The 24,115-nt window shown below is 44.3% G+C and overlaps 1 protein-coding gene across 1 annotated transcript; it reads right to left on the bottom strand.

The window, feature by feature from the left end:
• Positions 1–12,072: 12,072 nt before the first annotated feature.
• Positions 12,073–21,002, bottom strand: RHOXF1 (Rhox homeobox family member 1). The gene is made up of 3 exons (XM_078362139.1): positions 20,515–21,002; positions 16,788–16,833; positions 12,073–12,306 (listed from the first exon to the last, which is right to left on the bottom strand). The coding sequence occupies exons 1-3, from the start codon at positions 20,949–20,951 to the stop codon at positions 12,184–12,186; spliced, it is 606 nt and encodes a 201-aa protein (XP_078218265.1). The 5' UTR covers positions 20,952–21,002; the 3' UTR covers positions 12,073–12,183.
• Between the last annotated feature and the right edge of the window lie 3,113 nt (positions 21,003–24,115).

Below are 24,115 nucleotides of genomic sequence, written 5' to 3'. Positions count from 1 at the left end.
GTAGCTGGGATTACAGGCGCACGCCACCATGCCCAGCTGATTTTTGTATTTTTAGTAGAGACGGGGTTTCACCATGTTGACTAGGATGGTCTCGGTCTCTTGACCTCGTGATCCACCCGCCTCGGCCTCCCAAAATGCTGGGATTATAGGCGTGAGCCAACGTGCCTGGCCAGAAGGATAACTTTTAAAGTTATGAAGCAGTAAAAAAAATCAGAAAGAAAAATAGGGACCACAAAACTAAGAAAAATAGGAAAACAACAGAATGCGGAAATATTTGTAGTGAACAATTTAAGCATTCGTTATTTTAAATGCATTTTTTAAATTATTAAACTTTGCAAGAATATCACAAAATGTCCAAACATTCAATGAAGAAGAAAACAAATCACAGATTTAAAAAAGCACATAGATGAACCTTAAAAAAAGTGTTAACTTCACTATGCAAGAACGAAGTATAAATATATTTTTAAATCAAATTACATTTATATTTTATTTTATTTTTGAAACAGAATCTTACTCTGTCACACAGGCTGGAGGGCAGTGGTGTGATCTTGGCTCACTGCAACCTCTGTCTCCTGAGTTCAAGCGATTCTTGTGCCTCAGCCTCCAGAGGAGCTGGGGCTTTAGGCACCCACCACCACACCCGGCTAATTTTTGTATTTTTAGTAGAGACAGGGTTTCACCATGTTGGCCAGGCTGGTCTTGAACTCCTGACCTCAAGTGATCCACCCGCCTCGGCCTCTCAAAGTGTTGGGATTACAGGCATGAGCCACCATGCCCCACCTAGTTAGTATAACCATAACAGTGTCATTTCATACCTAATTAATAAACAAAAACAAGCTAAAAATGATAAAATACAATATTCATGAGACTGTGGGGAAATACATGTATTGCAAATGGCAATAATAATAACCAATATTGTACCCACTTTTCTCTTGTGCCAACATTTCTGTGCAGAGGAATTACTGTTCGCCCCATTTGTAGATCAGATGACCATGACTCAGAGGGGAGGGGTAAGTAATCCCCCATCTCACAGTTGCTATTGTGTTTTAGTTTATGTTTGTGTTGCTATAAAGGAACACCTGAGATTGGGTGATTTATGAAGAAAAGAGGTTTATTTGTCTTATGGTTCTGCAGGCTGTACAAGAAACATGATGTCAGCATCTGCTTCTTGTGAGGGCTTCAGGAAGCTTCCACTCATGGTGGAAGGGGAGCAAGTATATGGCAATCACATGGTGACAGGAAGGAAGGAAAGATAGGGAAGGTGGTTCCAGGCTTTTTTAACAAGCAGATCTCAGGGGAAACAATAGAGTGGGAACTCACTTATTATGCGAGGTCAGCACCATGACATTCATGAGGGACTCAACCCCATTATCCAAACATTTCCTGCTAAGTCCCACCTCCAACACTGGGGGTTAACTTTTGACTTGAGATTTGCAGGGGACAAATATACAAACTATAACGTATGGGCAGAGCCAGCCTAATAGAGCTTTGTTGAAGTTAAAAACTCTACGTTCCTTTTTTTTTTTTTTTTTACATAAAACCATGCAGAAGCAATTTTTAAAAAATAGAGATGACATCTCACTATGCTGCCCAGGCTGTTCTCAACTTCCTGGCCTGAAGTGATCCTCCCACCCCGCCTCCCAAATCTCTAGGATTACAGGTGTGAGCCACTGTGCCGAGCTGATTATTTTTTAGAGGCAGGGTCTTGCTCTGTGGCCCAGGCTGAGGGGCAGTGGCACAATTATAGCTCACTACAGCCAAACTCCTGGGCTCAAGGGATCCTCCTGCCTCACTCAGCCTCTTGAGTAGCTAAGAACACAGGTGCGTGCCACCACACCTGGCCTAAAAACCATGTTTTTAACCAAAACTGGATACTGCTTCTCGTGGCAATATCCAAGAAAAAAGAAAAGATTCAAACTCTTTTACTTAGGTGTTTTAGTCCTGGCATGTTAGCCCAAAAACAATAATTTAGGCTTATGCCTGTAATCCCAGCAATTTGGGAGGCTGAGGCAAGAGGATTGCTTGAGTCCAGGAGTTTGACACCAGCCTGGGCAATATGGCAAAACCCTGGCTCTACAAAAAATTTGACAAATTAGCTGGGCATGGTGGTATGTGCCTATAGTCCAAGCTACTCAGCAGGCTGAAGTGGGAGGATCACTTGAACCTAGAAGGTTGAGGCTACAGTGAGCCATGAATGCACCACTACACTTCAGCCTGGGTAACAGAGTGAAACACTGCCTCAAAAATAAAACAAGGCCAGGCATGGTAGCTCATGCCTGCAATCTCAGCATTTTGGGAGGCTGAGGTGGGCAGATCACTTGAGGTAAGGAGTTTGAGACCAGCCTGGCCAACATGGTGAAACCCTGTCTCTAAAAAATACAAAAAATTAGCCGGGCATGGTGGTACATGCCTGTAATCCCAGCTACTTGGGAGGCTGAGACAGGAGAATCGCTTGAACCTGGGAGGCGGTGGCTGCAGTGAGCCTAGATTGCACCACTGCCCTCCAACCAAGGCGACAGAGTAAGACACCATCTCAAACAAACAAACAAAAAACAAAAAAAGCAGCAAAATAAAATTTAAAAGTAGCTGTATGTACAAAGATGTTCGTTCATTCAATATCTGTTGATCACTCATTATGTGCCAGGCAACAACCTTAAGCAAATCACAAGATATGAATGCAGACATTAAAATAAAAACTATGAAGAAAATGGTAAAATACTGAAAAGCATTTCTGAAATAGTGTTAAATGGAAAAACTGGACCACACTATTGGATACTGAAACTAATCGTTCACTGAGTTAGGTCCAAGAGCTGAATTGAGTCAGAGAAGTTATGTGATTTGGGGAAATTTCCAGTAAGAAACTTTTCAATGGCAATCTTAATTGCCTGACTTTTGTGGCACCAGAATGCACCGTTTCACATAAAAGGCAGTTTTGCAATTGTGGTTTGTTTGCCAGCCTCCTGATTGGTGGGACTTTAGGTCCTGAGAGAACAACCCCACCTCTCCTATTCCCAACTCTCCCGCCTCCAAGTGGTGCACGATGTTCTTGCCATTTCCAGGAGCAGCCTGTGTTTCTTGAATGGGAAGTGAGAGGAGGCCAGAGCACACCTGTGATAGGGGAGGGAGGCAGGGAATTGCTGGGAGAAGGTGGGGTCCCTAGCAAGGGCTCCACCCCCGGTCCTGTTCCCACAGACTGAGGTGAGGACAGGCATTTCTGTTTTCATGTCCAAATGTTGCATTTCCCAGGACCACCCTGGCCTAACATGCCCCCATCCTGTGTCTATAAAATCCCTGAAACCATATCGGGCAGAGACACAAGTGGCCATGGGCAAAGACACAAGTGGCTGGCCCTCGAGAACATACTGCCGAAAGAGCACACCGGCAGACACCAGTAGATGCCAGCAGGCTAACCAGCTGAACAACACCAAGTTTGGCTAGGGTGGTCAGAAGACCGCCTGGCCACTGGATGGCCTGACTTCAGGGGAAAACCACCTTCCCACTGTATTCCTTTTCTGGCCTCCCCATCCACCTTGCTGAGAGCTACCACTACTCAATAAAAAACCTTGTACCCATCCTCCAAGCCCACGTGTGATCTGATTTTTCTCATATACCAAGGTAAGAATCTGGGATATAGAAAACGCTCTGTCCTTGTGATAAGGTAGAGGGTCTAACTGAGTTGATAAACATAAGCTGCCTACAGATGGCTAAACTAAAAGAGCACACCCTAACACATGCCCACTCTAGACACTGCAATGGGATCAGAGTCACTCAGTCACTCGTCACTATACTGATCTTTTCTTTGCAATAATGAAGTTGTTTTTATGTTATAGGTTTTTTTTTTGTTTTTTGGTTTTTTTTGGTGGTGTCTCACTCGTCACCCAGGCTGGAGTGCAGTGGCGTGATCTTGGCTAACTGCAACCTCTGCTTCCTGGGTTCTAGCTATTCTCATGCCTCAGACTCCCCAGTAGCTGGGATTACAGTCATATTTTTAGTGGAGATGGGGTTTCACCATGTTGGCCAGGCTGGTCTCCAACTCCTGACCTCAGGTGATCTGCACACCCCTACCGAGTACCAGCTCAGTTGGGAGACCCACACCCAGGCGGCACTGAAGGCAATGAGAGGCAGACACCCAGATAGAACCACAGAGAGGCTCTATCCGGGGAGCCAGCAGCCTACTGAGCTGAGAGCCCCAGGGGCTAACAGCATTCCAGGCTGAAGGCCCTGAGCAGATTCTGATCCATGTATTTATTCTCTTTGCACAGGTTATTATTAATAAACAGGTGTTCTGTATTTACTCATAACTCAAAAATATACCAAGTAGGCAGCTGCCACCCACTTACCACTAATTACAAACTAAAAGGTATTCTCTACAAGGAATCCATGGGGGCAGGGTAAACTTAATGTTTCTCAACACACCCTGGCCTCCCAAAGTGCTGAGATTACAGGTGTGAGCCACTGTGCCTGGCCTATGTTACAGCTTCAGGGATATCCAGCTTCCATTCACTACCCTTCTTTACAGTCTGTGACCATGCAGCGTGAACTGGCACATGACTGCCACTTAGAGCACCCACACAGGACTCCAGCGGGGAGCTAATGGGGAGTAGGGGGTATGTGGGAATGTATTATAGTCTGTAGATTCTACATGAAGGCCCCTCCCAATTATGTCAATAACTTAAGAGATTTCAAGACTTAACTTAAAAAAAAAGCTTTTAATCACTGTGTTTTTGAAAGGAACTGAATTATGTACTTCTAAAATTAATTTTTCTCCTGAATAAACTATTTGGTTATTATTTTTAGTTAATACAGATTTGTACAGATTTGACACCCAACTGAAGAGTTGGCTTTGTGGGTCCACCTAACAACTGGCTTGACAAGCTTTATTCTATGATGATGAATTGTTCCTGTTTTTACAGGAGGGAGTTTGATATTAGGCCACTGTATGTATGGAAAATTTCCCAAACTCCTGGATTAGCCAATCGGAATTTTAAATCGTAAAACCCTCTCATAAATAGACAATTGCTTCTTGTTTTATCTCACTCAGAGCAGCTTGATAGTTGTGTCTTCTAACACGTAGAAAGGTGGTTGTAGCCTGTGGGGTTGGGGGGTATCCTGATGACCAAAAAAACCACAGGGTGAAATGGAGCGATGTGACCATTCCAGGGTGTTTTCTAGCTAAAGATCCTGTGTGTGTGCATGCATGCCCACATGCACGTGTGTCTGCAAAAGAGAGAAGGAACAGCCAAACATACAAGCTCATGGTTTGGAAGGAGAATTTGAGTCCTCTGCTGACCACCAAGCACCTAGGGAAACAGGATGTGAGAGGGATTGAGAACAAGGAAACCTCAGAATTTGGTCAACAGCCCAAATCTCTCAGCACAACTAGTGGCTCATTATGCCAGATTCTAAATGCAATTGAACTGTCAATTCACATCCATGTATGAAAGGCAAGAAAAGGGAAGGAGTAGTGGATATAAAGATAAGTAAGACATAGTTCTCTGCCTTTGCCTTGTTTAAGCCCAATTTACTGATGTTCTTTATATGCAGCATTTAGGGTGCAACCAATGTGATGCTGATATTAAAAGACAAATGTGCTACTCATTTGCTATTTCTTTAAGGGCAAAGTACACATTCTAAATATGGAACCTTGGCCTTTTGTGTTTTATTTTGCTTTACATATGAAATAAATGGACTTCCTTTCTCCTCCAGGTGTCCACAGCCTCCTCCTTTTCCCCATAAATGAATTCTAAAGTAAAAGTGATGTTATGCAGCATTCTTAGGATGAGGGCTCTGTAATGAGCATTATATCACCATAGCAACCAACTCCACAGGGTGTCTACTTAATGTATGAGAATCCCACTTCATGCCCACATCAAAGCAAACAAAATTGAACTTACTAATCAGGAAATCCAGTGAAAGGCTTGTGAAGGCAAAATAAATTGCAGGACCACCAAAATCACTAAGCAAAAGGGAAGAGACAAGCAGGGAACTGCATCAGGCAAACCTGCCTCTCATTTTATTCCTGGATAACATTGCTACAAATATTTTTTTTTTTTTTTTGAGACGGAATTTCGCTCTCGTTACCCAGGCTGGAGTGCAATGGCGCGATCTCGGCTCACCGCAACCTCCGCCTCCTGGGTTCAGGCAATTCTCCTGCCTCAGCCTCCTGAGTAGCTGGGATTACAGGCACGCGCCACCATGCCCAGCTAATTTTTTGTATTTTTAGTAGAGACGAGGTTTCACCATGTTGACCAGGATGGTCTCGATCTCTTGACCTCGTGATCTGCCCGCCTTGGCCTTCCAAAGTGCTGGGATTACAGGCTTGAGCCACCGCGCCTGGCCTGCTACAAATATTTTTTTAAAAGACTACATGCCTCCCTCACAATTTGCCCACAAGGAAATTCCTTGTAGGCCTCAAGATCTTTGCCCCAAAACAATTCTGTTGAATTTCACCCTGGCAGTGTAAATTGATAGCTTATCTTCACAGATGCTGGACAAAGGACAGAACTCAAAGTCATCCCTTTGCTCACCTTATTATAGGTAGTGAGGCATGAGCAGGGCAGGAGAGGGCTCTCCCTAACCCACTGGAAATGTCGGGTGATGGTTCAGCAATTATTGCCTTGCCTCTCTAAAAATGATAATTCAGCAGCACCAAGAAGATGTTGTTTCCTGATGGTCCACACCTGTTATCATCAAAATGTTAACTGAATGCAGGTTCCAGGGGGAAGCAACTTCCTGGGCATGCGTGTTAAGAGACACAAATGGTGAAGTATGATCTTCCATGGGCACACTCCACTGGAAAAGGAAAGAAAGCCTCAGATGAGCATATGTATAATTCCCTAAACACATTGCGCATGCTCAATTCCATAGGGTAAGGAAAGCACTGAGCATATGGAAAGCCCACCCTAAGGGAAGAATCATGGGAAAAAGGCAAGCCTATAAAGTCCAAGGATCAAGGTTAAAGGGCCTTTCTGCTATCCACTTTTGCTCTCTTTTCTCTCTTGTACCTTCGGATGCCTGCTTGGGTCTCTTTCAAGCAAATTTTCCTTTCTTTCCTGTTCTAAAGCATTTTAAATAAACTTCCACTTCTGCTCTGAAACTTGCTTGTCTCTTTTTCTGTTTTATGCCCCTCAGTTGAATTCTTTCTTCTGAAGAGGTAAGGACTGAAGTTACTGTAGACCCGTACAGATTTACCACCAGTAACACAGGGTGACTCAGATGTCTTCCAGCGCTAACAACCTGAGACAACTTGATACCTGATTGCTTCCTCTGCCCTATTGTTTATGGAAAAATGCAAATTCACCAAACCAGACTAAGGCATAAGTGACTGTTCCTCTAGAATTCAGTCAACTGAGAAGAAAAACACCTTTTCTCCAAAAACAACAAAGTCCTAGAAAGAAAAAAACATAAAGGCCATTTTCTTCTCAGTTGACTGAATTCTGTTTTCTCTATTTTTCTTCCTGTCTCTTCTTCCTTTTGCCCTCCCCTCTGCTGCATGAGGGACCTAAAATGATGTCTAACAGGCTGAGATTCCTTAAAGAAAACAGAGAAGGTGCCAGACTCCATTTTCGGGAGAAACCTCTGTTTTTCCTTATGGAACCCCAAGACATCTGACCTCTTCCTGGTGCTAGTGAATTATCATTTTTAGAGAGGCAAGGTAATAATTCCTGAATCATCACCCGACATTTCTAGTGGGTGGGCAAATGAAATGAACAGACTCTTCTCAAAAGAAGACATTTATATGGCCAAGAAACATAAAAAAAAAAAAGCTTAACATCACTGATCATTAGAGAAATGTAAATCAAAACCACAGTGAGATGCCATCTCATGCCAGTCAGAAGGGCAATTATTAAAAAATTCAGAAATGACAGAGGCTGGCAAGGCTGCAGAGAAATAGGAAGGCTTTCTCAGTGTTGATGGGAATGTAAATTAGCTTCACCATTGGGAAAGACAGTGTGGTGATTCTTCTAAGACCTAGAACCAGAAATACCATTTGACCTAGCAATCCCATTACTGGGTATTTACACAGAGGAACATAAATCATTTTATTATAAAGATACATGCACTCTTATTTCATTGCAGCACTGTTCACAATAGCAAAGACATGGAATCAACCCAAATGCCCATCAGTGATAGACTGGATTTAAAAAAATGTGGTACATATACATCATGGAGTACTATGCAGCCATAAAAAGGAACAGTAGGGCTGGGCGCGGTGGCTCACGCCTGTAATCCCAGCACTTTGGGAGGCCGAGGGGGGTGGATCACAAGGTCAAGACATCAAGACCATTCTGGTCAACATGGTGAAACCCCGTCTCTACTAAAAATACAAAAAATTAGCTCGGCATGGTGGCGCATGCCTGTAGTCCCAGCTACTCGGGAGGCTGAGGCAGGAGAATTGTTTGAACTCAGAAGGCGGAGGTTGCGGTGAGCCGAGATCACGCCATTGCACTCCAGCCTGGGTAACAAGAGCGAAACTCCGTCTCAAAAAAAAAAAAAAAAAAAAGGAACAGTATCCTGAGCAAACTAATGCAGCAACAGAAAACCAAATACTGCCTATTCTCATTTATAAATGGGAGCTAAATGATGAGAACGCATGGAGACATGGAGGGGAACAACACAACTGGGGCCTACTGAAAGGTGGGAGGCGGGAGAGGATGATGAAAAATAACTAATAGGTACTAGGCTTAATACCTTGGTGATGAAACAATCTGTACAACAAACCCCCATAACGCAAGTTCACCTATGTAACAAATCAGCACTTGTGCCCCCAAACTTAAAATAAAAGTTAAATAAAAAAATTAAAAAAGGAGAAGTGTTCTTTGTGGTATTAATTTTAGAGGATCTCTCTCTTTGAAAACCTAGACTGCAGGTAAATTATCACGTACAGAAATGTTTTGCTTATCTTTTCTGCCTCATACCACTATCCTGCCTTAATTTCTGGCACCTGGAATTAGAGACACATTTAAAAATGGTGTATATGACTCTTGAAGATGCTATCCACTTCTGGAAAATGTATTCACTTTTATTTTGCTTCTTCCAGGAAATATGAACATGAAAAAAGAATATTCTCTGCCGGTGTGTGTCAGACTGGATGTGAGGGCTGACTGAGGATTTCTGCTGAGCACTCTCTGACTTTCATTTTCGGCTACGGCCAGTGCAGAGAAGGTGCCAGGCCTGGGTTTAATGGTGTCGTGGAGCTTATCTGTACAGACCCACTAGTTCTGAGGCTGCTTAAAGCACTGAGAAATTTACTGTTTTAGAAGGAAAGCGATTAACACTGGGAAATGATTTTTTGTTTGAACATAATCCTGTGAGAATGGCTATACAGAGGTGCATTCTTCTTGGATTTTCCACACTCCCGACAGGACCTGGGGCTTCTGTGCAGCAATAACCACCTTGTCTCTGTGGAAGCCACGCATTATGTGTACTACTTTGCCGACATTTGACAATAGCAAGTGGAAATAAAGGAAGAAGAAAGGAATTAAAATCAGCAGGCACCATGGCATGGTTTCCTAAGGAAACAGAGCCTTCCTTTACACTGGGAACATATGAGCACTATTAAACTGGTCTTTTTTTTTTTTTTTTTTGAGACGGAGTTTCGCTCTTGTTACCCAGGCTGGAGTGCAATGGCGCGATCTCGGCTCACCGCAACCTCCGCCTCCTGGGTTCAGGCAATTCTCCTGCCTCAGCCTCCTGAGTAGCTGGGATTACAGGCACATGCCACCATGCCCAGCTAATTTTTTGTATTTTTAGTAGAGACGGGGTTTCACTATGTTAACCAGGATGGTCTCGATCTCTTGACCTCGTGATCCACCCACCTCAGCCTCCTAAAGTGCTGGGATTACAGGCTTGGGCCACAGTGCCCGGCCTAAACTGGTCTTTGATTAAGACCCATGAGAGGAAATTGTGGGGTGACTCTGGTACCTTACCTGTAGCCATTGCAATCACTTTATAGTATAACCATGGTGTCCTCAATTAATCACTTTTAACGTAAAACTCCATTGAAGGAGACTCATATTGCTGAAGATTACTCAAAAACAAAGGAGAACTTTATGCTTTAAAAAATGGTCTGGGCCTCTTCATTTTCCTCATTTATTTTTATTTTTGTTTTCTTCTATCCTGGAAATTTCACACGAAGAAGATAGTGTCGATGAAAAGAGTAAAGCTCTGTAAAGTATTTGAAAAGATTTATTCTGAGCCAAATATCAGTGACCAATGGCCCATGGAAGCTCTCAGGAGATCCTGGGAATGTGTGTCCTGGGTAGTTGGGCTACAGCTTGGTTTTACTCATTTTAGGGAGACATAAGACATCAATAAATACATGTAATATGCACATTGGTTCTGTCCAGAAAGGTGAGTCAACTCAAAGTGGGAGCTTCTAGGTAATAGGTAGATTCAAATTTTCTGGTTGGCCATTGGTTGAAGGAGTTATGTTACTGTCTAAAGACTTAAACTCAGTACAAGAGAGTGTCTGCATTAGGATAAGGGGTTGTGGAGACCAAGGTTCTCATTATGCAGAGGAAGCCTCCAGGTAGCTGGCTTCAGAGATAATAGTTTGTAAATGTTTCTTAGTAGAGTTGATTCTCTCCTGGATCAGGAAAAAGGCCTGCACAGAAAGGGGATTCTCTTCAGGATATACATTCTCACCCACAAGAGACAGCTTTGCAGGACTACTTCAAAATATGGCAAAGAAATATATAGGGTAAAATACTTTTGATTTCTTTCAGGGCCTGCTGTCATGTGATGCTATACTAGAGTCAGGCTGGAAATTGGTGTCTTATTGCTGCAGAGTCTATTAGTCTTAAGTTCTGTTCTAATGTTATTACTGGTCAGTTGTACATAAATTCCAAAAGGCAGCAGGAAATAAAAAGGCATGTCTGACCCCTGCTTCCTATCATGACGTGAACTATTTTCTCAGGTTAACTTTGGAATGCTCTTGGCTGACAGGAAGAATCCATTCAGATAGGTGGGGGGGGGGCTTCAAATTTTATTTTTTGTTTACAATAGCATGAGCAAAGCAGAGGTCCGACTGCTTCGTTCCAGTGAGTGGTTATTCCGAAACATTGCTCAGGGGATCATCTTCTTACTCTTCTTTGAGCAGCACTAAATGAAAAGGTTCCCCTTTCACCTTGTAATCAGCAGGACGTGGGGTTCTCTCAAGGATGTTAAAGTCGACAAAATACATTTGAAGGATTGTTCATCTGCTTATGAGCTGAAGTAGGTATAACAATACACTTCCTGGGCTGGGGGGAGGGGAGAAAAGGGAGAAGAACCTCTTTTTGGCCTTAATGAAATTTTTGCTTGTGTTTCTTTTGAAGCAGGACCTTTGGGGGCAGAATGGCTCTTATTCCCGTGTCCTCCGCAAAAAGGAGGGCAGTGAACAGAAATTTGGAGCATAGTGGATCAATGTTCAGCTGCCACCTTCTTATAAATCCTGTGAGTAGCTGCCTAGGAAGTTTCTCTTTAGAGTCCACAATTTGGACATAACTAGCCAGCATAAATGGAACTCACCTCTACCTGGGAATACACTGTTGTGGCATGATGACAGGGGTAGGGAGGTGGAGTGGAGAAGAATGCATAGGTCAGTGCAAACTCACAGTGACACTTAGTAAACTTCTGTGATGTGTAGGGCCTTTTGCTGATGGCAACTCAGGAATGTCATTTCATAAAAGGAGCCCTCCTTGTCATTTTGTTTAAATGACTTTTTTTTTTGAGATGGAGTCTCACTCTGTCACCCGGGCTGGAGTGCAGTGGCACAATCTTGGCTCGCTACAACCTCCGCCTCCCAGGTTCAAGCAATTCTCTGCCTCAGCATCCCATGTAGCTGGGATTACAGGAACTCACCACCATGCCCAGCTATTTTTTTTTTTTTTTTTTGTATTTTTAGTAAAGATGAAGTTTCACTATCTTGGCCAGGCTGGTCTTGAACTCCTGACCTTGTGACCCACCCACCTCAGCCTCCCAAAGTGCTAGGATGACAGGTGTGAGCCACTGTGCCCGGCCTTAAATGGCTTTTTAAAAACAATTTGCACCCATACCCTACTAACCACAATTGGCACACGGAAACAAATATATTGAGAATTTGCCTCTTTATTGATATAACTTTAGAGGAGATAAGGGCAACATGAGTGGTGCAAGAAAAACCCATCTCCAAACTAGCTCCTGAAGGATGGCATTCTAGGGCTACTCCAAGAAGATGTAGAAACTGTCATCTGGATCGGAAGGTGGTTTAGGAGGTGGTTCATTGGCGAGCATTAATTCCCTCTGTCGTCGTCTACACCTGGCCCTTTTATTCTTAAACCAAACCTACAATCAGAGCGAAAAAAGAGATTGGTTTAGTATATTGAACAGTTAATGTCATAATAGAAAAACACAGGATGCAACTTTATATGCTATTGAGATTTTAAACTACATCAGGTAAAGCTATTTCCTCATTGCTAAAATACCTTAGGAAAGTTAGTAACACATCCCCTGGCCCTTCGGCTCATCCTTAGTGAGCACCAACTTTGTGCCAAGCCCCAGAATAAGCTTATTACTTTGTATGTCTCTTCTCTATTTTATTTTATTTATCTATCCATCTATTGAGATGGGGTCTTGCTCCTATCTATCTAGACATGGTCTATCTATCTATCTATCTATCTATTGAGATGGGGTCTTGCTCCTATCTATCTATCTATCTATCTATCTATCTATCTATCTATCTATCTATCTATCTATCTAGACAGGGTCTTGCTGTTTTGCCTGGGCTGGGGATCCAGTGGTGCAATCATAGCTCACTGTGACCTTGAACTCCTGGCCTCAAGAGATCCCCCCACCTCAGCCTCCCATGTAGCTGGGACTACAGGTGCATGCCACTATGTCCAGCTGTTTTTATTTTTCTGTAGAGATGGTCTCACTATGTTGCCCAGGCTGGTCTCGAGTTCCTGGCCTCAAGTGATCTTCCCACTTTGGTCTCCCAAAGTGTTGGGATTACAGGCATGAGCCACTGTGCCCAGCCCCAGTTTTAATATTCTTTAAGGGTTACTTCCAGGTATTGGACGCAGTTCTGGCTTATGAGTTGTTTCAGGTTCTTGCTGTTAATTCAATGCCTGGCAATAGGGTAACAAAAGGTCTGCATCTGACAAGTAGCCATCAGCTATCCAGCTGCCTCCTACTCCCTCCTCACTAGGGAGAGTTTCAACTTATTTGTGGGAGAGGTTCAGCACGGTAAAAAGTGGGCCTAATTTCAGGTCGTTTTCAGGGGACTGTTTAAAAAATCCATCTTTAGTATGTAGTAAATAATAGGAAAGAGCACATTGGAATTTTAGACAGTTTTCCTTCCAGGATGCCTAAGGGATTATTAGTCCTCTGCCAAGAGAGGCCTGGACACTCCTTGATATTTTAGCCTGGAGCATTAAGGAAAGTTGAAACCAACTCGACCCAAATTAACTGAAATTCTCAAAAATCTTTGCCCACCCAATAGTTTAGGGGAAAGAGGCATACCAGTATCACCAGTGTTAATTCTTTGTTCTCCAACCTGTTGCACTCTTCAAACCTTCCTCGGCTCAAGACAAGGTCAGCTCACTCTGTTTTAGCTACACTTCCAGGATTCTGCACTCGAGGTGCTATAGTCTAGCACGGCACGGCCCCCTAGGCCCTGCTACTCAACCAGGAGATCTGAATCCCACCCCATACTTCTAAGGCAGAAAGGTGGAACCAGCATTTTAGGAACATGGTTAATATCAATGTGGGGGAACGGTCACAAATATGGCTCCTCCCTAAATATCTGCCAACAATTAAAAAGCAAACAAACAAGAAGAACCTGTCAGTTAGATGTCACTATCCTCTCAGTATCCTAGTTAATGGAGTTTATATTGTATTTATTACTTTTGAAAGTTCTCAAATTGCCAATATTTAAGTGGCACGGAAGGCCTTCTTTCTCTGACTGACACATCTTTATCACTGTCTCATTTAATTATTTTCAGTCTTTCTGCTGCATGAATATATAGTCTTGAGGCCAGTGTCTAAAAGTCTAAAAGGGCTCCTTTTGGGAGGTCTCAATTGTACCACTGGGGAGTATAAACTAGTTCAGCCATTATGGAAGACAGTGTGGCGATTCCTCAAGGATCTAGAAATAGAAATTCCATTTGACCCAGCAATCCCATTACTGGATATAGACCCAAAGGATTATAAATCGTTCCATCATAAAGACGTATGCACACGTATATTCATTGCGGCACTGTTTATGATAGCAAAGACCTGGAACCAACCCAAATGTCCACTGATGATAGACTGGACAAGGAAAATGTGGCACATATACACCATGGAATGCTATGCAGCCATAAAAAACGATGCGTCCGTGTCCTTTGTAGAGACATGGATGAATCTGGAAACATCATTCTCAGTAAACTGACACAAGAACAGAAAACCAAACACCACATTTTCACTCATAGGTGGGTGACAAACAATGAGAACAGTTGAGTACAGGGAAGGGAACAACACTCACAGGGCTAGGTGGAGGGGTGGAGGGGAGGGAATTGGGGGACAGCGGGTGGGGGGGAGGGGAGGATGCGGAGAGATAACTCGGGAAGAAATGCCTGATGTAGGTGACACAGCAGGGCCGGGGGGATGGAGACAGCAAACCACCATGGCATGTATGTACCTATCCAACAATCCTGCAGGACATGCACACGTACCCCAGAGTCCAAATACAAAAAAAAAAAAAAAAAGAAAAGAAAAAAACATAACCAAAGTGTAAGTGGGTTAACTGGTAAGCTCTGATATTATTAGGTCTGTGTTCCCAATACTGGTTTCATAAAACAGCTACATTACATCTGCAAAAGCTATGGAAAAACTATGTATTTCTTTCTTGGGGGAAATTTATGCTGTGTAATTTAAAGATACAGGAGAACAACCTGTCTCTTCCCTTATTATCTTGTGGCTCATATATTTTTCAGAACACTATGGAGAGAACATTATGTAAACTCAGGGAGGAGAAAAGCAACTCACCAAACCTTGTTTTTCTTTTCCTCTGAGTTTACCAGCCCGAGAAAAGTAATCCCAACCTCTTTGCAACTTCTTCAACCCGAACCAGGTACAGTTATGAGCCCACCCTTTGGCATTAGGATGCCAGCACTCAGTAATCTGCTTTGTTGGGCTGCTTTTCTGGACAACCCACCACCAGATCTGCAGTGCAATTCCCTCACTACACTCACAGGTGCACTCTGCAGCAAAGCTAACAATAAGGTCACCCTGAGTTTTGTTTTCTTTTTTTGAAAACATCACTTTGATACTACATATGGTTTCCTTTACTTTTTTTTTTTTTGAGGTGGAGTTTCGCTCTTGTTGTGCTCAGGCTGGAGTGCAATGGCACTATCTCGCTCGGCTCACCAAAACCTCTGCCTCCCGGGTTCAAGAGATTCTCCTGCCTCAGCCTCCTGAGTAGCTACAATTACAGGCATGCATCCCCATGCCTGGCTAATTTTGTATTTTTCGTGAAGATGTGGTTTCCCCATGTTGGTCAGGCTGCTCTCGAACTCCAGACCTCACATGATCCACCTGCCTTGGACTCCCAAAGGGCTGAGATTACAGGCATGAGTCATCATGCTTGGCCGATACTACCTATGGGTTTCTTTGGTCTCAAGTAATCATGATTTGAATCCTATGACCTACAAATTAGTCAACACTGCTTAAAGGAATGAAAAAGATTTAAAATTAACATGGGTGTGAATCTACCCTAAAATGAGGACCACCTCTCCAAACAAATTCCAGAAAACCCACCTCTTCAAAAAAGTGCCACCAGAAATAAATACAAATCCTTAGATGGATTGAAATTCCTCAAGATAACAGTCACTCACACGTTTAGTAGTTTCATAATGGTGAATTTGTATAGTATGTGCAAAGCCTATTTTGACCACATTTTTCTCTAACCTTTTCACCCTTCTTGGTCAACTGAAACTAATTCAATACTACTCATTTTGTTTCATTCTTTAGACAAATTTCCGAAGCTTACAAACCTTCCCCAATTCCAACAATAATGTGACTATTTTAGCAATGTTTTCAGGTTGACCCATCAACATATTTTAGAAAATTAAAACTTAGGGCTGCTACTCTCTATACTGCTTTATCAATAACTTAAAAACCAAAGAAGGACCAGGCACTTGGACGTTTAAGCTGTCTCCCCATCAGTCTCAGCTTAACCAAATATACACTATTTAGTCATGTAATGTGTTCTGTGGGTGAATTACTCCCTCATCCCAATATTTATAAATCCACTCATTTAGCTAAGTGCCTATGCCTGGCTTTAAATAATTCAGCACACTTGAATCCTCTTATAACCCTGCCCCTCCCTGCATTTACTTGAATACTTCTAGGGTAAGACTGAGCCCCACCATGACTCTACACAGAAATTGCTCCTAAAAGATGCCAGTGTTAGAAGAAGTTGAATTTTATTTATCAGATACATACATATACATATATATGTATTATATATATTTTATACATATATGTGTTTCCTATGTATGTATTTGTTTAATTTTCTATACAGATTAGGAGAAGCAGTTTTTTGTTTTGTTTTCCCTTTAGAAAATCATGTTCCCTAGTGGGAACGGGAAAGAGGAAAGGACCATAAGGTGGAGCTTACTCCCCTTTCTACCAACAAAGAACCCAAACTTCAATACTATATTTGCCAACACAAAAAAGACAATAACAAAAACACAACTTAAGAATGTTCAGGACAAAGCCTTCAGTGCCCTGAAGCAGGTTTTAGAATGGCTGTCCTCTCAAATTGCCTTTACAGGTTTACTGACCCGCACTTTGTCTTCAGGCAGTCCGATGGCATCAGCAAGTTCCCTTCTGTGGAGAGAAAATAACACACGGTTAGTATTCAAAGTTGTGGATGAAATGAAATACATAGTATGTATACTTCATGCTTGTTTTACAATTTATAATCTCCCGTCACACCTCCTGCAAGTATATACTTTTCTCTAATTCCCAGCTCCATGGTTGCCTTAGAAATGGTTTACCATTATCACAAAATTTAAGGTGACCTTAACAATTCAGTAATCAAGATAAATACTTCTTTTCTTTTATTGAGACAAAGTTTTGCTCTCGTTGCCCAGGCTGGTGTACAATGGTGCTATCTCTGCTCACTGCAACCTCCATCTCCCGGGTTCAAGCGATTTTCCTGCTTCAGCCTCCTGAGTAGCTGGGCTTACAGGCACCCGCCACCAGGCCTGGCTAATTTTGTATTTTTAGTAGAGACGGATTTCTCCAAGTTGGTCAGGCTGGTCTTGAACTCCCGACCTCAGGTGATCCGCCCGCCTTGGCTTCCCAAAGTGCTGGGATTACAGGTATGAGCCACCGCACCCAGCCAGAGAAATACTTTAAAATATATATATATTGAGATAAGGTCTTGCTCTGTGTCTCCTAGGCTGGAATGCAGTGGCATGACAACTTCAGCTCACTGCAACCTCTGCCTCCAGGGTTCAAGCAGTTCTTGTACCTTACCCTCCTGAGTAGCTGGGATTATAGGCACATACCACACCCAGTTGATTTTTGCATTTTCAGTAGAGATGGGGTTTTGCCATGTTGGCCAGGCTGGTGTTGAACTCCTGACCTCAGGTGATCTGCCCACCTCAGCCTCCCAAAGTGCTGGGATTATGGGCATGAACCACCACAGCTGGCCAAGATAAATAATTTCAATGCATTTCTTTTTTGAGACTGTCGTCGAGGCTTGAGTGCAGTGGCAGAATCACCACTCCCTGCAGTCTCCATGTCCTGGGCTCAAGCGATCCTTCCTCCTCATTCTTCCAAGTAGCTGGGAGTACAGGCACACACCACCACACCCGCTTGGCTAATTTTTAAAGTTTTATGTAGAGACAGGATTTCTCCATGTTGCCCAGGCTGTTCTCAAACTCCTGGGCTCAAGCAATGTTCCCACCTTGGCCTCCCAAAAGGGCTGGGATTACTGGCCTGAGTCACCGTGCCTGGTCCTAATGCACTATTTTAGTAACAATTAATGCAAAAATCTATGATGAGGACGAGGCGCAGTGGCTCAGGCCTGTAATCGCAGCACTTTGGGAGGCCTAGGTGGGCAGATCGATTGAGCCCAGTGAGACCAGTTTGGACAACGTGGTGAAACCCCATCTCTACACAAAAAATAAAAAAATTAGCCAGGTGTGATGGCCTGCACCTGCAGTCCCAGCTACTTGGGAGGCTGAGGCAGGAGGATGACTTGAAACCAGAAGTGAAGAGAGTTAAAATCGTACCACTGAGCTCCAACCTGGGCCACAGAGAGAGGCTCTGCCTCAAAAACCGAACAATCAAAAAACAAAAAACCAACCAGCCAACCAAACGAAAAAAAAACCCTATGATTATAAAAATTTTAAATAAAGGAAGAATCTAGCACTGCAGCTGCATGACAGTATCTCATTCTCCTTACTCCAATTTCAATAAAATTTTACTTATAAAAACAGACTAGAGCTAGGTGTGGTGGCTCACTCCCATAATCCTAGCAACTCAGGAGGCTGAGGTGGGAGGATTGCTTGAGGCCAGGACTACAGCTTTGGTGACAGACCCTCCCCATCACTCAAAAACAACTACAACAACAAAAACAGGCCATCATCACAGGTAATAAAAGAAAAAATAGATAAATTGGACTGTATCAAAATTAAAAACTTATATATATCAAAAGATATAATCAACAGAGTAAAAAGAGAACTCATAGAATGGAAGGAAATATTTGAAAATCGCATCTGATAAGGGGTTGATATTCAGAATATATAAAGAGCTCCTACAACCCAATAACCAAAAAAAAGAAAAAAGAAAAAAAAATACCACTCAGATTTCAAAATGGGTAAAAGAGTTAAAGAGACATTTCTCCAAAAAAGATACACAAATGGCCACTAAGCACATGAAAGGATGCACAACATCACTAAGCATTAGGGAAATGCAAATCGAAATTACAATGAGGCATCACCTCACAACCATTAGGATGGCTATGTAAAAAAACCCAGAAAATAACAAGTGTTGGTGAGGATGTGGAGAAACTGGAACCCCCATATGCCATTGATGAGAATGTAAAATGATGCAGCCCCTATGGAAAAGAGTATGTGGTTCTTCAAAATATAAAACACAGAGTTATTGTATGATCCAGCCATTCCATATCTGGGTATATATATACCCAAAAGAACTGAAAACATGAAGAGATATTTGTATACTCATGTTGACAGCAGCATTATTTACAATAGCCCAAAGATAAAAACAACCCAAATACCCTTTCACAGATGAATAAAATGTGGTGTGTGTGTGTGTGTGTTTATCTGTTAACTGGAATACTATTTAGCCTTAAAAAGGAAGGAAATTCTAATATATGCTGTGATATGGATGAACCTTGAAGACCTTAGGCTAAGTGAAGTCAGTCAGTGACAAAAATACAAATACCATATGATTCTATTTATATCAGGTACTTAGCATAGAGGTACCTCATATAATGCATCCCCCACCCACACCTCCTGGGGGGGCAGAGGGTGTAGCTAGTCCCTGTTCTCTTGCTTGGTATTGGTTAGAGTTGCAGTGGGTGAGACTTGCTTATGCTCACAAGCAAGAGAGGGGGTGGAGAGGAGTGGGGGAGAATGGGAAGGTAGGAGTAGTGGGGAGTGCGGGTGGGGGTGGGGAGTGGGGGATTGCAGGTTGGAGTCAGGGCTTGTGACTGTGAGTGTGGGGTGCAGTTGGGGGGTGTGAGCGGGGCGTGCACGGTGAGAGTGGGGGTTGTGAGTCGGGGTGGCAATGTGGTTGGGGGTGGGGATGTGGGTGGAGGGTGCATGGTGAGGGTGGAGGTTGCAGGTGGGGGTTGGAGGTGTGGGTGGGAGATGAGGAAGTACGGGTTGAGGGTTGGGGTTGTGGGTGGGGACACACAGTGACGGGGTAGGGATATAGGTGGGGGTGCATGGTGGGGGTGGGCGGTGGGTGTTGTGAGTGGGGATGGGGATGTGGGTGGGGGCGTGCACGGTGAGGGTGGGGATTGGAGGTGTGGGTGGGAGGTGGGGAGGTGCGGGTGGGAGGTGAGGAGGTGCGGGTTGGGGGGGTGCATGAGGGTAGGAACCTCATAGAGACATAAAGTAAAATAGTAAAATGGCGGTTGCCAGGGGCTGGGGAAAGGAGGAAAAGGGGAGCTGCTTAATTGGTATAGAGATTTAGCTTGGCAAGATTAGAAGAATTCTAAAGAGCTATTGCACAAGAATGTGAACATACTTAACCGAACTCTATACTTAAAAAATGGTTTAGATGGCAAATTTCATATTTCTTTGTATTTTATCACAACTTTAAAAAAGGGAGGCACGAACTAATTTCCAGGTTTCTTTCACATAAACATTGCAATAAAATATTACCTTGATGCCCACGAGTTAATATTCCCACCCCCACCACAGCACAAAAGCAATGACTTTTTCCTAATGATTGGGTGGGGCAAGTGAGAGAAAAAGAGGCCTCGAAACAAACATGGAGATCTCGCGACTCCCGGAGCAAGCCACTCACCTTGTTAACACATCAGGGTATTGAGTGAATTCAAAAACGCTTTCCAGCTCCTGTACCTGCAGCCGCGTGAACTTCTTGCGCTGGATTGGTGGCTCCAAGTTCTCGGGCTGCGGATCCTCCATGGCCGCCTGGGCCTGCTCCTCCCAGGGCCGCTGTGGCTCCACAGGCTCTTGGTTTCCACCGCCGCCCTCGTGAATCATGCCGCCATCATGGCTCACGCCGCCATCATGGCTCACACCGCTCTCGGGATTCAAGTCGTCCTCGGGGTTCACGTCGTCCTCGGGGTTCACGCCGCCCTCGGGGTTCATATTACCCAAGAGGCCTGGAGCTCCTTGGCCACCATGGTCTTCCGCCCTTAGCTCAGGTATGGGATTTTCTTCTACCTCGTATATAGTGAGGCAGTAGAACTTGGTGTTGTAGATTCGTGAACGTGCCATGGCTGGAGCGCTGTGCACCTACACAAACTCCGTGGCGTCTGGCGCTGAACTGGGGCGAGAGGGTGGAGCTAGTCCCTTTTTTCCCCGCTTCACATTGGTTACAGTTGCAATAAGTGAAGCTTGTTTATGCGCACAAGGAAGGAAGGGGGTGGAGAGGAGTGGGGGGATGGGAAGGTGGGGGGTGCAGGTGGGGGTGGGGCGCGGGGTTTGCAGGTTGGAGTCGGGGGGTGTGACTGTGGGTGTGGGGTGCAGGTGGGGGGTGGAGGTGTGGGTGGGGGTGTGCACAGTGAGGGTGAGGGTTGTGAGTGGGGGTGGGGGTTTGGTTGGGGGTGGGGGTGTGGGTGGGAGGTGAGAAAGTATGGGTCAGGGGGTGTGTGATGAGGGTAGGGATTGCCGGTGGGGGAGTGCACAGTGAGGGTGGGGGTTGCAAGCGGGGGTGTGTGGTGGGGGTGGGGGTTGGGGTGTGCACGGTGAGGGTGGGGGTTATGAGTGGGGGTGTGGTTGGGGGATGAGGATATGGGTGGGGGGTGCACAGTGAGGGTGGGGTTGCAGGTGGGGGTTGGAGGTGTGGGTGAGAGGTGAGGAGAGTGTGTGATGAGGGTAGGGATTTTGGGTGGGGGTGCACAGCGAGGGTGGGGGTTGCGGGTGGGGAGTGGAGGGTGCCGGTGGGGGTGGAGGTAGTGGGTGCAAAGGGGTGGGAGCTGGAGTGTGCACGGTGAGGGTGAGAGTTGTGAGTGGGGGTGGGGTGTAGTTGAGGGTGGGGATGTGGGTTGGGGATGCACAGTGAGGGTTGGGTTTGGAGGTGGGGGTTGAAGGTGTGGGTGGGAGGTGAGGAGATGTGGGTTGGGGGATGCATGATGAGAGTAGGGGTGTTGGGTGGGGATGGTGGGTAGGGGTGCACAGTGAGGGTGGGGGGGTGAGGGTGGGAGTGGGGGTGCGTGGTGGGGGTGGGTGTAGTGGGTGGGGATGGGGGGGTGTGGATGGAGGGTGTGGGTGTGGCTTGGTGGGGGTGGGGGTTGGGGATGGGATGCGGTTGGCCAAAACATAGGGGCAGTGTGGAGAAGAAAAGGGCCAATAGGAGGCATATATGTATGCAACATAGGGGCCCCAGCTTGCAGCTTAGCTGACTACTCCCCACTCCGGCCTACATATTACCCAAAGAAAGCTGATTTGGGGGTTTAGGGGGGAGGTGAGATCTCACAGTGACCACAGGACCCCTTGAGTAAAAGTTTGGAGAATGTCTCATGGCCTGATCCTCTGTATTTGGCAGGCTGCACATGGCACGGGCTATAATTAAGCTGATATGATTGACTAGGGGGCTGCTTGTTCAGAGTTCCAGCAAGGGCACTGAAAGCAGAGGTGCCATGCTCCCTTCAGTGCTGGGATTGGGATCTTGGAGCTGGGCATGCAGACCGTTCTGGGTGGTAAGATGTACTCTCTAAGAAATCAGTCACACTCTTTAAGAAAGTAAACAGAATAAACACGAGGCTGAATCTGTTAGTCTGAGACTGACGTGGTGGTCATTGGTAAAATTTTGGAGTATTTGGACTTTTCTCAGAGGCTTTGCACTTCTTGTCCCGACCGGGGATTACTTTACCTATCGCAGGCCAGAGTCTGCAGAGGTGCACAGTTTCATCGGTAGCAGGGACTGAACCTTCCGCCCAGGAGAAGCCAAGATGGCACTGTTATCGCACCCTGGGAATTGAGGACTGGAAATAACTTAACGATCAGTGCCTGGATGGTGACAGGTGCTCCAGTGAACTCCAGGAAACTACCTTTTCCTGGGACAGCCGATTGTCTTTGTGCAGTTTTCAGTTTGCCGCCCCTAACTTCCTCCAGCCCTACTGGAGCCCAGGCCTCCAATGAGGTTCAGATCTCTCTCTGCCTTTCTGCCTTTCCAGGTGCGATTCCTCCAGTGATCTCAGTGATTTATCAGGAGAAAACGAGGATGGCACAATACTGTCCGAATGTAAACAAGAAGCAGCTGCACGAGCAGCACCAACAATGCCACGGTAGTGTGGCAGGCCTTGGCCCCATGGACAAAGAGAAACTCGATGGTGGCAGTGGCCACAAACTCAGAAAGCCTGAGGACAGTCAGCAGCTTCTCTGGCTCATCACTTTCATATCGGTGCAACTACAGAGAGTAAGGCATGGTCGTGCAAGTGGATGGCCAAATTCTGCCTTTATTTTAATATTTGATAATTTGCTCGTAATATTTTCGATTTTTCAGGATAGTACAAAAAGTGTTATTTTTCTGGAATCCTGAGGATTTTTTTGGGACCCTCACATTTAGTATGGCGGAAAATCATTCCTAAAGAAAGCCTCGATCTGGATATTACAAAATAGTGTACTTGGGGAGAGGTGTTGGGGGAAAAGTATTTAAAAGCAAGCTTGAAATCAACATCATGTATGTTTCATCCACAACTCTAAATACTGAACATCTGTGGTTTTCCCCTCAGAAAGGAACTTGTAAGATGACTGAGCATGACTGGAACCAGTGTGCAGGTCACTATTTGGCAGGGCAGCCATTCTAAAATCTGCTTCAAGACTTAGATACCTTTGCCCTAAATATTCTGAAGTTGGTGTGTTTTTGTTGCCTTTTCCAGGTTTGGGAAATAAGTTCAAACTTTGAGTTTTTTGTGAATAGAAAATGGGATAAGAAAACCCCGGCTTGTGGAAATTTCCATTATTAGAGCATACATGATTTCAAAAAAGACCAAAGAAAATAGAACTGAACTACTTTTTCTAGTTCCTATATATTAATACAATTAAATATATATGTGAATAATATCAGCATGAAGTATATACATATGTCATATTGTATATAAATATAAATAAATATGCAGTATATGTATTTGTATATATGTGTATATATACACACATATACACACACACACATACACATGTGTATATATATTAGAGAGACCATCTATGTGAAGACTATCTGTAAGATGGAAATAAAGGCATTATCTATGCCATAGTATGGAGGAAAGGAATAAATGACAACGTATGTAAGTACCTAGCACAATACCTAGTCACAGAGTAAGACCTCAGAAATACTTGTTACTATTACTCTGTAATGTATCCTCTCACCACATATATGTGGCATATGTGACATAACAGAAGCAGCCTGATTAGGAGTCACGCCTTTGGTTCTTTTGGAG

The sequence above is a fragment of the Callithrix jacchus genome, chromosome X (genome assembly GCF_049354715.1).
Source record: "Callithrix jacchus isolate 240 chromosome X, calJac240_pri, whole genome shotgun sequence".
NCBI classification, from domain to species: Eukaryota; Metazoa; Chordata; class Mammalia; order Primates; family Cebidae; genus Callithrix; species Callithrix jacchus.
Note: the sequence above shows the minus strand (reverse complement) of the source record. Positions and strands in the feature narration are given on the sequence as shown.

Bases quoted from the DNA above. Each gene is read 5' to 3' on its own strand.
- RHOXF1 (XM_078362139.1), bottom strand. From the start codon at position 20,951: ATGGCACGTTCACGAATCTACAACACCAAGTTCTACTGCCTCACTATA. The intron at 16,834-20,514 runs GTGAGTGGCTTG...TTCTCTCCACAG, and splicing joins TACCCTGATGTGTTAACAAG to AAGGGAACTTGCTGATGCCA. The intron at 12,307-16,787 runs GTCAGTAAACCT...CTCTGATTGTAG, and splicing joins TGCCTGAAGACAAAGTGCGG to GTTTGGTTTAAGAATAAAAG.